This window comes from Littorina saxatilis, linkage group LG11 (genome assembly GCF_037325665.1).
Source record: "Littorina saxatilis isolate snail1 linkage group LG11, US_GU_Lsax_2.0, whole genome shotgun sequence".
Taxonomy (NCBI): domain Eukaryota; kingdom Metazoa; phylum Mollusca; class Gastropoda; order Littorinimorpha; family Littorinidae; genus Littorina; species Littorina saxatilis.
The window spans coordinates 40,201,613-40,218,646 of NC_090255.1; the positions used below are offsets into that span (position 1 = coordinate 40,201,613).

General features: G+C 44.1%; 1 protein-coding gene across 1 annotated transcript in view; it reads right to left on the reverse strand.

The window, feature by feature from the left end:
- LOC138980731 (uncharacterized) overlaps positions 1-9,807 on the reverse strand; it is a 55,772-nt gene extending 45,965 nt beyond the window's left edge. Inside the window, exon 1 of the mRNA XM_070353636.1 lies at positions 8,922-9,807. Coding sequence (XP_070209737.1) covers positions 8,922-9,807 — 886 coding nt within the window. The remainder of the gene's footprint in view (positions 1-8,921) is intronic.
- Positions 9,808-17,034: the final 7,227 nt, after the last annotated feature.

Here is a 17,034-nt window from a genome sequence, read left to right on the forward strand (position 1 = left end):
TATTCTGACACCGGACCAACCAGTCCTAGCACTAACCCCATAATGCCAGACGCCAGGCGGAGCAGCCACTAGATTGCCAATTTTAAAGTCTTAGGTATGACCCGGCCGGGGTTCGAACCCACGACCTCCCGATCACGGGGCGGACGCCTTACCACTAGGCCAACCGGCTTGAAGCTGAATGGACAACACATGTATGGCTCTTTTAGATGTGCTATGTTTTTCTTGCTGGGAAAGTTTAAGGCCAAAAAAATAAATTGTCTGTTTAGGGTAACCCGACCGACCCTATCGATTTGGCGCCGACCCAAAAACTTTTTTTTGATTTCAAAAAAAAAAGAAAAAAAAAGAGGTAAAAATGCTAAAAAGAGACATTTGGCGTTTCTTTCTCTCCCTTTCTCTCTGTTTTATTTATACGTTAGTTTTGAAACATGTATTCATCAAATATAAGAAGTGAATGTTCAGCCAACATAGCATTTACACACACACACACACACACACACACACACACACACACACACACACACACACACAAAAATTACCTACCTACCGACCCTACTTTTTTTGGTCATGTTACCCTAAACAGACAATTTTTTTTTTGGCCTAATACAAATAGCTAAGTGCATCTGAAATATATACGATTTTTTTTATTTTTTTTTATTTTTTTTTTTATAGATTGGAACCTGGTTGTTTTTGGTGCTGCTGTATTTGTGTAATGCACACATGTTTTAACAGCCTTTAGATGACTGAACCACACATGTTTTAACAGCCTTTAGATGACTGAACCACACATAATATGAGTATCTTCATTGTAAATATTTGTAATTGTTTCTTACAACCGTCTTTTTACGCTAATTGCATCAAACATGTATCAGTCTATCAGATGGGACAAGTTGTAGGGGGAATTTGTTTTTGCACCCAACACATATCAGATACCTACCCCCCCCCCCCCCCCCCCACCAACACACACAGACACACACACACACTCCCCCACCCCCTCCCCCACACACACATCAAGGCTGGAGGGAATAGATCAAAGATAGTGCTTGCAGCTTAGTGCAATCAATGGCGACATATAGGCAAAGCGCCACGAAGCACAATCACCACAATTGGTTGTATCGACCCAAAGTGACAGTATTACCAGCTTATTGTTGCTGTATGCTCTAGTTCGTCCTTTCACTGGGAACAATAGCGTGATTAGACTCCCTACAGCAGCGTGCATACAGAGGGGCTTCGTGTCACTTGTCATGAAAGTAGATCACATGCATCAACACTCTAAAGAAGTGTTCCAATGTGAACTAGCTTTTTGTAATCAGTTGTGTTCAACACACTTTTTGGGAACACTGTGTAAGATACTATATATAATTCTACTTGCAAAAGTAGAACACAAAAGTAGCACACATTGTTGGCGCTATTCCTCCGAAAGCGGCGTATGGCTGCCTAAATGGTGGGATAAAAACGGTCATACACGTAAAATTCCACTCGTGCAAAAACACGAGTGTACGTGGGAGTTTCAGCCCACGAACGCAGAAGAAGAAGAAGAAGAAGAAGAAGAAGAAGAAGAAGTTGGCGCTATAAATGTAGTATATACCATGTGTGCTACATTTTTAAGTAGAATTACACGTACGTATAGGCTAGTATGTTCATCATGCCATCCTGAAGAAGGCATTTTGTAACTGACGAAATATTGTTAAAGAAAGACCTACTCTTCTTACTGCTGTGTCCTGTTTTTGTTTAAATATTTGTAAGTATAGTATCTCACACAACTGGTTTCAAAAATTGTGTTCCCATTGGAACACTGTGTTCACATTGGAACACTTCTGGTTTAAAGTAAAGCTGGTTAGCATCAGAATAACAAGAAAGGTTGTTACTTGATCAGGGCCTCACATCCACGTCGGACATCGGACATATGAGGATATTTTTTTCAAATGTCCTATACATGTTTCATGCAGGAGGACAAATGTCCTATTGTTTTTGTCACAAAGTGGTCAATGTCCGATTATTCTATCATTTGATCCGGACATCGTCAGTACTTCTCAATTTACAGTAGTTTGAAATTGAATGCTAATTTATCGATGTATTGCGAAGCGATGTGTAGCAGACGAAATTAGACACTTTGTGCCTCTAGTACCAAAGAGTTTCCAATGCTGACAACTCGGAATGCTCGAAGCCAGTTGAGAGTTGCTTCCCTTCGGTCTTTCCCCGAAAATAACAAACATGCCGCCTAAACGAAAACTGATCCCAGAAAAGGGACAGAAGAAATTACACTTCAAGTCCCTTCCCTCATCATCTGTCAGTAGCACGGAAACTGAGCTTCCTCCAGCCCCAGAGCAGTTAGAGCCCGATCGCCCAGGTGAGAATGTCGATCGCGATAGTCAAACATCGGAGCCGAAGAAAGAAACTACCCCCTCCCTCACCCCCACGCGTAACTTCGTCTCAAGCTTGATGCGTGTGTACCTGGAGGGGCCAAAGGATGACATTCACAAGTCACAGTGGGTGGTGAAGGTTGTTGAAAAGTGGACATCCACGAGGAAGCGAATGCTCTTCAGCAAAAGAAAGGAACCTAGCTGCATGTAGTTGAAGTTCAGAGACAGAAACACTGCACTGACTCGATGTAATTTATTTTATATTTTCTGTTACCTTTTTGCCAAGAAAAGTATTTTTGTTCTTTTACCCTCGTGCCAAGAAACTAGTCAAGTTTAATTATATTTACGTTTTGTTACAGGAAAAAAAATGTCCTATTGATTTGTTTTTGTTCAGGACAAATGTCCTATCACTTTTACATTGGCCAGGACATTTGTCCTATGCTACCTCTCATGGATGTGAGGCCCTGCTTGATATGCGATATATAAGATAGATCTATTAAATATATATCTTTTTGGTCGAGAGTAGTGGAGTAAGGATAATAATAAGATTCATATAATCCTGTGAGGTTACCCTTATGGAAATTCGGGCTGCTTTGTACCTGGGGAAAGCGAGCTGCCATACAGTGTACGGCGCTACCCGTATACAGGGTTGGCCAAATCTCAAAATTTTAAGAAAGTCACTAGCTCGGCAGAAATGTCGCTGGCCAGGTACAAACCACAGTGGATCTGCAGTGTCTATACGGCTTTAAAACCCGATATTACAACCAAAAGAGTCGCATTTGACCAGAATTCCCATTGGCCAGCCGGGCGAGTTGCCAGGCGGTTTGGCAAAAAAAAATATATAGTCTGTTTACGGTAACCCGACTGACCCTATTTTTTTCGCGCGACCCTAGACTTTTTTTTTGGCATTTGGGGAAAAAAAAAAAAAAATTGTGTTTTTTTGCAAAATAACGTAAAAATATGTTTTTTTGGAAAAGAAAAAAAAAATATATCCCGACCTACCGACCCTATTTTTTTGGCCTATGTTACCGTAAACAGACCTATTTTTTTTTGGCCTTTCTACTAGCCCGGCGGATTTTTACTCGCCCCTGGCGACCGGGCGGATGATTTGGCCGTCCCTGCGTATGCACTACTCACAAAAAGTTAAGGATCACTATGAGAAAACAGGTGCTCAATAAAATCAGTTCGCTACTGTTATTTATTTCTCAGTCAAACCAAATTGTTATGAATTCTTGTTCAGCTGGAAGTGGGCGATGTTGTATTAGTGGGAAAATTGCACGGGATTCTCTACTACTGAGCTTGGTAGCAAAAGAAAAAGCGGAAACTTGCGAAAACGGACATTGTTTTGGACCGTTCAGCCCGAACACATTGCACAAGCTACAAGGAAAAACCATTATGCACGTGCAAGCACTGCTGTTTATGTGTGAGATGCCGTCACTTGCTTGGCTTTTTGAGAAGACATACCACCAGTATTAGGCATTATTTGACAATGCCTCCACGACGAAAATTGAACGAATTTGAGAGGGGACGAGCTGTTGCATGGTTCCAAGATTGTGTCCCCAAGCGAGAAGTGGCCAGGCGACTTCACGTGTCCATCTCGGTGATTGTCAGACTGATGCAACGTTTCACAGCCACTGGAAGGTTCAGGAAAGACGCAGACCTGGGCGACCAAAGAAGACAACTCCACGTGAAGATCGTCTCATTGAACGACTAGCCTTGCAAACAAGAACAGCCTCTTCCAGCAGTATTCGAAGGCAGCTGAGGGTGGCTACTAACACCAACATCAGCCAGCAGACCATACGGAATCGCATTCATGGGTTTAACCTCCGTTCTCGTCGCCCCCAGCTGTACGGCCACGCTTAACTCCAGCCCATATTGCAGCACGCCGCGCCTTCTGCAGACGTCACGTGAGGTGGACACGTCAGCAATGGTCCCAGGTCCTGTTTAGTGATGAATCACGCTTCACCCTGAACCACTCCGGGATGTTCCCCCCGGACACGATTTTTAACTTTTTAAAAGAGATCAAGATTTTGTACAAGAATTGAAATACCAGAAGTGATAGTGATTAATTTTTAGAACCTTCTTTTACAGTGATAGATCTGAATGTAAAGAGTCTGAAACGTAGAACTTGCCACATGAAGGGAAAAAGAAAATAACTGCATCGGTCTCGAATAGCAGCTGGCATCTGCTGAAGGGACATTAAAATCCAACAAGTCGCGTAAGGCGAAATTACTACATTAAAGTCAAGCTGTGGAAATCACAGAATGAAACTGAACGCACTGCATTTTTTCACAATGACCGTAGTCCGCCGCTTGTGCAAAACAGAGTGAAACTGACGAGCCTGTTCAGCGCGGTAGTGGTTTCGCTGTGCTGCATAGCACGCTTTTCTGTAGCTCTCTTCGTTTTAACTTTCTGAGCGTGTTTTTAATCCAAACATATCATATCTATATGTTTTTGGAATCAGGAACCGACAAGGAATAAGATGAAATTGTTTTTAAATCGATTTCGGAAATTTAATTTTGATCATAATTTTTATATTTTTAATTTTCAGAGTTATTTTTCAATCCAAATATAACATATTTATATGTTTTAGAATCAGGAAATGATGTAGAATAAGATGAACGTCAATTTGGATCGTTTTATATAAAAAAAATTATAACAATTTTCAGATTTTTAATGACCAAAGTCATTAATTAATTTTTAAACCACCAAGCTGAAATGCAATACCGAAGTCCGGCCTTCGTCGAAGATTGCTTTACAAAAATTTCAATCAATTTGATTGAAAAATGAGGGTGCGACAGTGCCGCCTCAACTTTTACAAAAAGCCGGATATGACGTCATCAAAGGTATTTATCGAAAAAATGAAAAAAAAACGTCCGGGGATATCATTCCCAGGAACTCTCATGTCAAATTTCATAAAGATCGGTCCCGTAGTTTGGTCTGAATCGCTCTACACACACACACGCACAGACTGACAGACAGACAGACAGACAGACACACACACATACACCACGACCCTCGTCTCGATTCCCCCTCTATGTTAAAACATTTAGTCAAAACTTGACTAAATGTAAAAACCAACCAACCAACCCTGAACCACAACGACGACCGACTGAGGGTCTGGAGGCGCCAAGGGGAACGCTACATTGACGCCACTGTCCAAGAAAAGGCGGCCTTTGGTGGAGATTCTGTAATGGTCTGGGGGGCCTTCAGCCTTCACCACAGAACACCCTTGTTTCATGTACAGGGTAACCTGACTGGCCTCCGATACCGGGATGACATCCTTCGACCGCTGGCTACATCCAACTTGCTAGGGGAACACATCCGGCAGAGGTGGCAACAGGACAGATATGCCCACAACCTGGCACCGAAGGCGAATACAACAGCAGACTGGACAGCTCAGGGCGTCAGCATGGATGCGGAAGATGAGACGGCCATCCAGAAAACGGGTAGATTGAACTCGGCAGCCCGGTAAAGCAATCAATCTAGGAGTGCGAACACTCTGATATAAAAACAAGCTGAAGTCGGATGTGCTGGGCCCGACTTGTCAGGCGCTTAACGGCAGCACAACGCATCTACGCTCACATGACAGACAGCGAACGACGAAGAAGAAGAAGAAGAAGACCGCTGGCTGTGCCTACACTGCAGCAGATGGGACCGCAGGCTGTTTACCAGGATGACAACGCTCGCCCAGGGCAAGGGTGGTCAACGACTTCCTGCAGCAGTCTGGCGTCAACAGAATGGAGTGGCCAGCATGCAGTCCCGATCTCAACCCGATTGAGAACCTCTGGGATGAGTTGGATCGCAAAGTGAGGAGCAACCACCCCCCTCCCAGGGATGTCCAGCACCTCTACCAGATGCTGCAGGCTGAGTGGCAGGCGCTTCCACAGAGGATTTTCACCACCCTGGTCATCTCTGAGGACTCGCTGCGTCGAGTGCCAGAACAACCAGGGCGGTTACATGCATTACTGAACTTTTGGGAGCATCTGAATGCCATGTCTTGTGATTTCAACGACTTTGTGAAATTAAATTTCGATACGTACACACTTTGATAAAATGTACAGACCAAACGGTTGCTCGAAATTGAAGGAAATGTATCGTTATCACTAAAGCATTGAATTAAACGTTTGCCAAATACCAACGCATTGGCTTTCTTATTTGAAAAGTTATGAATTTGTGTGCAAGTGATCCTTAACTTTTTGTGAGTAGCTTATATACGACTTGTTTGTAGGGGTCCTGGTTTGGCCTATTATGGTCCGCTGGACCCGAAAAGCAACAGCTAACTAACTATTTGGCCTATTATGGTCCGCTGGACCCGAAAAGCAACAGCTAACTAACTAACTAACTTGTTTGTATTTTTGCTCCCAGTCATCGACCACAGATGGACAACTCGTAATCAGCACGTGATCAAAATCAAAGAAAGTAAGCAGGACTATACAACTTATGTTAGCAAATGAACTTGAGAAAAGATGGGTGTCACTCTTGAGGTTGAGGTAGCCAAATAGGATAGATATGTGAAATAGTCAAGAAAAACTAAACAACTTATGTTAGCAAATGAAAAAGATGAGTGTCCCTCTTGAGGTTGAGATAGCCGGATAGGTGAGATCTGTGAAATAGTCAAGAAAAACTAAACAACTTATGTTAGCAAATGAAAAAGATGAGTGTCCCTCTTGAGGTTGAGGTAGCCGGATAGGTGAGATCTGTGAAATAGTCAAGAAAAACTAAACAACTTATGTTAGCAAATGAAAAAGATGAGTGTCCCTCTTGAGGTTGAGGTAGCCGGATAGGAGAGATATGCGAAATAGTCAAGAAAAACTACACAACTTATGTTAGCAAATGAAAATTATGAGTGTCCCTCTTGAGGTTTAAGTAGCCGGATAGGAGAGATATATCAAATAGTTACTTGACAAATGCCTTGCTTGACAATAGTCTTTGGGTTCCCCGGAACAAAGGCCGCAGTTGACGCACGGTTGGGTGTTATTGAATTATTTCAAGTTGTCCGTCATGCAGATGTTACTTTGTTGTCCCATCGCTGGGACATTCGGGTCGCTTCCTCCCAGTGGAAAGCTAGCAGCAACGGAGTCGCGCTACCCAGGTGTCTGCGTGTTTAGGTGTATTCAGCCACCTGCACTTATGCAGAATGACCAACGTCTGTTACGTGCCATTGTTGTGACACGGGGGTGGGACATGGCTTCCGTCTCTAGCTCTGGGTCTGCACATAAAGTTGACCCGTGTCCGTCCCGGCCCGAATTCGAACCTGCGACCTTCTGATCACAAGTCCAATGCCCTACCAACTGAGCTACCGGGCCCCCGAAAAAACACTTTCAGTACAATAGGCAAGGATATGTTTTTTGGGGGGCATTAAATTACATTTATTCCCCCCACTGCTTCTTTCTCTCTGTAAACGTGTAGGGCTAGTTATTTTTCGGTAACTTACCCAACAACCAAAATCACTTACCCAACAACGGGCCTGAATCCTCGATAGCTCACAGGTTGATGAGTTAGATTTGAGGGAACTTCTTTAGCGATTGAAAAGTTCTGAACGCTCCAATGTACGAAATATACATCTCTAGACCAAACAATACAAACATACTGCATTCAAACTGGCAACTACAGGCTTGAACACATTAATCTCTATATAAAATCCATGAGTTTGGTTGTTTTCTAAATTCAAATCTAACGACCAGTGCAGAGAAAGACCGGCACGGTTGGCCTAGTGGTAAGGCGACCGCCCCGTGATTGGGAGGTCGTGGGTTCGCGGTAATGAAAAAGCTCGCTGAAGCTCGCATTTTTTCATGATCCGCTAACTTCGACCATTATTTTTAATAATCACTGAGACTCGGCATGTAACCTCTACGGATCATGTGTCAAATATACAGAGACCTGAGATGACGTTATTTGACAAATGAGAGTGATTGGTCTGAATCATACAATACATATCTTGAAAAGTGTGTGTGTTTGTGTGTGTGTGTGTATGTGTGTGTGTGTGTGTGTGTGTGTGTGTGTGTGTGTGTGTGCAAAAGTTAAGTTGAGAGAGAGAGAGAGAGAGAGAGAGAGAGAGAGAGGGGGGGGGGGGGGGGGGGGGAGAGCAGTGTCCGTACGCGTGTCTGTTTCCTTTATGTCTGTCAGTATGTTTATATATGCACGGCTGTTCCTTTGTCCGTCAATGTGGTGTGTGTGTGTGTGTGTGTGTGTGTGTGTGTGTGTGTGTGTGTGTGTGTGTGTGTGTGTGTGTTTGTGTAAGAGTTAAGTTGAAAGAGAGAGAGAGGGGGGTGAGAGAGAGCAGTGTCCGTATGCGTGTCTGTTCAGTGTGTGTGTGTGTGTGTGTGTGTGTGTGTGTGTGTGTGTGTGAGTGTGCGTCAGTGTGTGTGTATGCGTATGTGTGTGTGTGTGTGTGTGCGTGTGTGTGTGAGTGTGTGTGAGTTTGCATATATATGTGAGTGGTTGTGTGTGCGTGTGTGTGCGTGCGTATGTGCGTACGCGTGTGTGTACGCGCAAGGGCGCGCACAAGCGTCAAGCCAAGCAAAGCAGACTAATAAGGACAATGACAACAGTACTCACCAACAGCGGTGTAGATAATGACAACGAAGACAGAGACGAGTAAGGCCATTCCGACAGTGACGAATATGATGTTCAACACTTTTTTCAGCACTCGGTACTCCTCGGGATGCTCCATCAGCAGGTGCTGACAGTTCTCCTTCCCCTTCATCCGGTTATCCAGCAGCACCGTCCCCACCCGTTTCAGGGCGGCCGCCCGCTTGCCCGATAACAGTCTGGAGGGCTTGTCGGGCCGGTGGGAGATACCCGTCTCATCGCTGACGATGATTTCGATGCCCCTTCCATCCACCGTGGCTGGAGGAGCGTCCATGTTGTGTTTACTACTACGCACCACCACCACGCCGCCACTGGCATCAAATCGCCCTGCGCTGTCTGCCGCTGCTGCTGCACTGATTCCGGTCGCCGCTTTCACAGTGCATCTTGTGGCCTGGTCGCTGGACGCCGTCTCTCGCTGCTGGCACAAAGGGGCGACATCGCCAGTCTCCTTCTTCCATCTGTCGCGCGCTGCCGCTCCCGCCCCGGGCATGCATCCACTTCCCGCACATCCGTTGGCCCCGCCCCCTCCGCCATGATGGACACCTGACGTCACATGGAGCGCAGAAGACGAAGTGTGAGCGGTGGCGGCAGCAGCGGGCGCGCTGTCTATGACAATAAATCGATTCTGATAGTAAACAACTTTCCGCGTGCAGCGACCGTGCGCCACAGGCCCCGGAAGTGTGCTGGTTGTTGTTGCAGCTGCTGCGCTGCGTTTTTCCCGCGCTGTGCCGCACTCCGTTCTGCCGCCAGAACACTTTGAAGTAGACGCTCCGGAGTTTGCTCCCTTGCAGTCCGCCAAACTGAGCGAGTTGTCCTCCCTTGTCTTTGAGGAGGTTTTATTGAGCTGCGTCATCGTGGGCAAGGGAGAGAAGGTTAGACTTCGTTGTCATCCAGAATCGGAGTCGCCTCCCTTCTTGACACGAGCAGCAGAGGTGTGTGACGGACAGTCCTGGGTCCGTATGCATAAGGAGGAAATCTGCAACATTGGAAGGAGAGGCCTCTTTCGGAAGTGGGAACTCCCGAAGTTTAACTTTCCAACTGTTCACTATGCATGAACGCCGGAGTGGTGACTTCGAGAGTATTCGGCCAAGGTCGCGAAAATTGGGGGAATCCTAACTAGTACGCATGCGTTTGTTAACGGTAAGCTTGCCACCAGAAGAAACAAATCTCATCGCGAGTTCAAAAAGGCGAACGTTGAGCGCGCTGTAGTACTAACAGCGTTATTGCTTTTTATATTTAGTCAAGTTTTGACTAAATATTTTAACATCGAGGGGGAATCGAAACGAGGGTCGTGGTGTATGTGCGTGTGTTTGTGCGTGTGTGTGTGCGTGTGTGTGTCTGTGTGTGTGTGTAGAGCGATTCAGACTAAACTACTGGACCGATCTTTATGAAATTTGACATGAGAGTTCCTGGGTATGAAATCCCCGAACGTTTTTTTCATTTTTTTGATAAATGTCTTTAATGACGTCATATCCGGCTTTTCGTGAAAGTTGAGGCGGCACTGTCACGCCCTCATTTTTCAACCAAATTGGTTGAAATTTTGGTCAAGTAATCTTCGACGAATCCCGGACTTCGGTAATGCATTTCAGCTTGGTGGCTTAAAAATTAATTAATGACTTTGGTCATTAAAAATCTGAGAATTGTAAAAAAAAAAAAAAATTATAAAACGATCCAAATTTACGTTCATCTTATTCTCCATCAATTGCTGATTCCAAAAACATTTTATAAATATGTTATATTCGGATTAAAAACAAGCTCTGAAAATTAAATATATAAAAATGATTATCAAAATTAAATTGTCCAAATCAATTTAAAAACACTTTCATCTTATTCCTTGTCGGTTCCTGATTCCAAAAACATATAGATATGATATGTTTGGATTAAAAACACGCTCAGAAAGTTAAAACAAAGAGAGGTACAGAAAAGCGTGCTATCCTTCTTAGCGCAACTACTACCCCGCTCTTCTTGTCAATTTCACTGCCTTTGCCATGAGCGGTGGACTGACGATGCTACGAGTATACGGTCTTGCTGAAAAATGGCATTGCGTTCAGTTTCATTCTGTGAGTTCGACAGCTACTTGACTAAATATTGTATTTTCGCCTTACGCGACTTGTTATATTTTGTCCAGTTTTGACTAAATATTTTAACATCGAGGGGGAATCGAAACGAGGGTCGTGGTGTATGTGCGTGTGTTTGTGCGTGTGTGTGTGTGTGTGCGTGTGTGTGTCTGTGTGTGTGTGTAGAGCGATTCAGACTAAACTACTGGACCGATCTTTATGAAATTTGACATGAGAGTTCCTGGGTATGAAATCCCCGAACGTTTTTTTCATTTTTTTGATAAATGTCTTTAATGACGTCATATCCGGCTTTTCGTGAAAGTTGAGGCGGCACTGTCACGCCCTCATTTTTCAACCAAATTGGTTGAAATTTTGGTCAAGTAATCTTCGACGAATCCCGGACTTCGGTATTGCATTTCAGCTTGGTGGCTTAAAAATTAATTAATGACTTTGGTCATTAAAAATCTGAGAATTGTAAAAAAAAAAAAACCAATTTATAAAACGATCCAAATTTACGTTTATCTTATTCTCCATTAATTGCTGATTCCAAAAACATATAAATATGTTATATTCGGATTAAAAACAAGCTCTGAAAATTAAATATATAAAAATGATTATCAAAATTAAATTGTCCAAATCAATTTAAAAACACTTTCATCTTATTCCTTGTCGGTTCCTGATTCCAAAAACATATAGATATGATATGTTTGGATTAAAAACACGCTCAGAAAGTTAAAACAAAGAGAGGTACAGAAAAGCGTGCTATCCTTCTTAGCGCAACTACTACCCCGCTCTTCTTGTCAATTTCACTGCCTTTGCCATGAGCGGTGGACTGACGATGCTACGAGTATACGGTCTTGCTGAAAAATGGCATTGCGTTCAGTTTCATTCTGTGAGTTCGACAGCTACTTGACTAAATATTGTATTTTCGCCTTACGCGACTTGTTATATTTTGTCAAGTTTTGACTAAATATTTTAACATCGAGGGGGAATCGAAACGAGGGTCGTGGTGTATGTGCGTGCGTGTGTGTGTGCGTGTGTGTGTGTGTGTGTGTGTGTCTGTGTGTGTGTGTAGAGCGATTCAGACTAAACTACTGGACCGATCTTTATGAAATTTGACATGAGAGTTCCTGGGTATGAAATCCCCGAACGTTTTTTTCATTTTTTTGATAAATGTCTTTGATGACGTCATATCCGGCTTTTCGTGAAAGTTGAGCCAACGAACTCCGACATGGTTTACAGGATCTTTTCCGTGCGCACTTGGTCTTGTGCTTGCGTGTACACACGAAGGGGATTAAGTCACAAAGTGGGGACTGTTCAACATACGAACAAATGAGCTGACCAGAGCCATAGAAACAGAGGGGAGAAACATCAACAAGAAGATGGAACAGGTGACTGGCATTCCTCCACTGAGCAAAAGGCGAGACTGCAAAACAATGGTACAAGCCACCAAGTACCAGTGCACTCATGACCATCCAATGAGTGACAGACTCAAGAAGATGTCCTTAGGCAGGCTGAAAAGATCGAGCTTCGCTCTGGAGGCAAGGGCTTTGCAGAAGAAACATCAGACAGAGATGCCAGAGCTAGTGGAGCCACCATCTTTCTCCCTTGACGCCCCTCCCTGGGAAAACAGACAAGGAAACCTGGACATGCAGACCAGTGTCCCCTACCTCACAACAAAGGACGAGCAGAGCAATGCGACGAAAAAAGCCCTGACTCTTGCCATGCTTGAAGAAAGGTACCCCCAAGAAGCATGGATACGGGTGTATACTGATGGGTCAGGCACAGAGGCCGTCAAAAATGGAGGAGCAGGGGTGTATGTCCAGTACCCAGTGGAGAGAGGCAAGCAGAGGCTATACCAACAGGCCTCCACTGTACAAACTACAGAGCTGAGATACAGGCACTGATCCATGCAGCATACACCATCAACGACAGAGTCAACCATGACAACCAGGTGGTCTTCCTGGCTGACGCTCTGTCAGTACTAAAAGCAATGACCAGTTGCAAACTGCCTCAGCTGGAACACGCTCTACACAACATCAAGAGCCTGAGGACAGTACTGCAATGGATTCCCTCCCACTGTGGTGTACAAGGAAACGAAGAGGCGGACAGGATGGCAAAGCTGGGTGCAGAAGATGAGCAAGAGAACAACTCTGTGAGCCTGACAGAGATGAAGACCATCATTAAGTCTCTGCACAGGACGCCCCAGCCACAGGACAGCTACCACCTGCTATCCAGACCACAGCAGGTGGTCATCTTCTGCCTGAGAACGGGACACAACAGACTTAACCAGCATCTCCACGGGAAGCTGCATGTTGTGCCCTCCCCCATGTGTTCTTGTGGAGAAGCAGAGCAGGACACGGCCCACATCCTACGAGACTGCAGGAACCACCAGGTGCTGAGAGAGGAAATCTGGCCATTGCCGGAGTCCCTGCACAACAAGCTGTACGGGCCAGTGGCTGCGCTGCAGAGGACCACTAATTATATCTCAAGATCTGGACTCCAAGTGTGATCGTCGATCGAAAAGAAGAAGAAGAAGACGTCTTCAAAATTGTATCTGAGCTCATTTCCCAATGAGCTGCCTTTAAAACCAGAATGTCATGCAATTGTAGCATGCGTTGGGGGTTTCTTTTAGATGGGTAAGGACCTTTAAGATGCGATATCGTCGTATAAATGATGAAATTAACTTTGAAAGTGGGAACTTCGGAAGCAAAGTTGCCAGCTACTCGGTATGCACGAGCTAACTTGAACGCCGAAGTAGTGGCTTCGAGAGTCCTGAGGTCAAGGTCGAGGAAATTGGGGGAATCCCAATTAGTGCGCATGCGTTTGTAAACGGTAGGCTTGGTGACCAGAAGAAACAAATCTCATCGCGAGTTCGTAAATGGGCGAACGTTGATCGCGCTGTAGCTTTTACTATGAGTTGTTGTTTTTGACTTGTTGAAGGAAATGGTCTGTTCAAAGCTGTTATGATTGTCTTGAAATTGAATGACTGTCTGTAATAATGATTTTGTTGACCAGAATGTTGGGGAGAATAAAACGTTTTTCGTTTATGTGGTAGCGAAGTCGGTTATGTTAAACCTCTTTTTTTTTTAATGATTGTGTATCAGTAAAACTGTTTGGTTAGAGCGAAAGTTTTGGGCTACTGGTCAATTTAAAAAGGCAGAACGCAAGTTTTTTGGGGAATTAAGCTATAAGGTGTAGTGAAAAGAAGATAAGTTCAGTAACTTTCATATTAATTGGGAAAATGTGTGTCCACATTTTTACAAAAGATAAATTGTTGTACTTAGGTGTTGGTAAATTATGTTTGTCCTCGTTAATTGTGAACAGGATGTATGTTTATGTAAAGTTGAAAGTCAAGATTGGATTTGTTTATCCTACGCGCGTGTGTGCATGTGTGTTAGACATAGAACACTTTATTATCTCTATTTCGAGAAACTCGGGTGTGGTGAATCACAACAAACAACATAAAACGTAAGAAAATAAATAAAATATTGAGGCGCAAATAATCAGCTCATAATAGTGTGTGTGTGTGGGGGGGTGGGGTGGGGGTGCACACACACCGTTGAACACACACGCACTCGCACACAAACAAACGCACAATTATACCCGCACACACGCACAGACACTCGCACAAATACATACAAACACTTTCACACACACGCACACACACACACACAAACACACACATGTGCGCGCGTGCACTGCAAACGAATGAATGGATGAACAGACGCACACCTACACACGCACGCACGCGCGCACACACACACGCACACGCACACTCTCACACAAACACACACTCACACATGCACACACAGACGCCCATTTACATAGAAACACCCCCTCCTATAAGCGGGGATAAAATTTTAAGAGTGGTGGCCAGTGACCCAGAACGAATAAAAGTCAAAGCTGGCAACTCAGGTTTGTATTCAGGGAGGCGGGGGATGTAGCTCAGTCGGTAGCGCGCTGGATTTGTATCCAGTTGGCCGCTGTCAGCGTGAGTTCGTCCCCACGTTCGGCGAGAGATTTATTTCTCAGAGTCAACTTTGTGTGCAGACTCTCCACGGTGTCCGAACACCCCCGTGTGTACACGCAAGCACAAGACCAAGTGCGCACGAAAAAGATTCTGTAATCCATGTCAGAGTTCGGTGGGTTATAGAAACACGAAAATACCCAGCATGCTTCCTCCGAAAACGGCGTATCGCTGCCTTAATGGCGGGGTAAAAAACGGTCATACAGGTCCAATTCCACTCGTGCAAAAAACACGAGTGTACGTGGGAGTTTCAGCCCACGAACGCAGAAGAAGAAGAAGTATTCAGGGAAATTTACACCAAATGCACGCACGAGATACGACGTTTCTTTTTATATTTAGTCAAGTTTTGACTAAATATTTTAACATCGAGGGGGAATCGAAACGAGGGTCGTGGTGTATGTGCGTGTGTCTGTGTGTCTGTGTGTGTAGAGCGATTCAGACTAAACTACTGGACCGATCTTTATGAAATTTGACATGAGAGTTCCTGGGTATGAAATCCCCGAACGTTTTTTTCATTTTTGTGATAAATGTCTTTGATGACGTCATATCCGGCTTTTCGTGAAAGTTGAGGCGGCACTGTCACGCCCTCATTTTTCAACCAAATTGGTTGAAATTTTGGTCAAGTAATCTTCGACGAAGCCCGGACTTCGGTATTGCATTTCAGCTTGGTGGCTTAAAAATTAATTAATGACTTTGGTCATTAAAAATCTGAAAATTGTAAAAAAACAATAAAAATGTATAAAACGATCCAAATTTACGTTTATCTTATTCTCCATCATTTGCTGATTCCAAAAACATATAAATATGTTATATTCGGATTAAAAACAAGCTCTGAAAATTAAATATATAAAAATTATTATCAATATTAAATTGTCGAAATCAATTTAAAAACACTTTCATCTTATTCCTTGTCGGTTCCTGATTCCAAAAACATATAGATATGATATGTTTGGATTAAAAACACGCTCAGAAAGTTAAAACAAAGAGAGGTACAGAAAAGCGTGCTATCCTTCTTAGCGCAACTACTACCCCGCTCTTCTTGTCAATTTCACTGCCTTTGCCATGAGCGGTGGACTGACGATGCTACGAGTATACGGTCTTGCTGAAAAATGGCATTGCGTTCAGTTTCATTCTGTGAGTTCGACAGCTACTTGACTAAATATTGTATTTTCGCCTTACGCGACTTGTTATTTTCTCTCTTTGGGACTTTCATTTGCGTTAGATCGGTTTTATATTAAAAACCGAAGAAAAGCCCTGCTATTTTGCACTGAGAAACTTTGGAAGCAGCGTGTTTACTCCTGGGTTTCGCTGTAGTACAATCACCCTCACTTACTTCCTCGCTTGCATTCAAAAGTAAGCACTTTTTCCGTTCCATGCATGCGAAATAATTAAGGATGTACTTCCGATGTCGCTCAAAACGTAGGAAGTTGTCGCAAACTACCATCAATTACTTCCTCGCTTTAGCTTCGAAGTAAGTCCTTCTTCCGGCCCATGCATACGAAAGTGAGGCAAGTTCTTCCGATGTCACTCAAAACTTCGGGAGTTTTCGCGAACTTCTCCCATAAGCATACGGGCACTGATGATGCCAACAGCGGCGGCTCTCGGAGTGACGCGTCATAACTCAGGCAATGGATCGCCACGAGCAAGATGTCGTGACGTCGTAGGTCCATGACGTCCTCAGAGCGGACACTGTCAGAGACTGCATGCCGCTCATGCTTTCCCTGGAGTTCAGCTGTAAAAGTAGTATGGGGGTTAGTGTGGCTGGTTTTCCACGTTACGTTCAGCTAAAAACAAGTAGTCATGAGATTAGTGACGCTGGTTTTTCACGTTACGTTCAGCTAAAAAAAAAGTAGTCATGAGATTAGTTAGTGTCGCTGGTTTTCCATGTTACGTTCAGCTAAAAACAAGTAGTCATGAGATTAGTGACGCTGGTTTCACTGGGCGAAAAGTGGCGTTTTGTATCTTACAAAACTACTCAAAATCCCAACAAAAC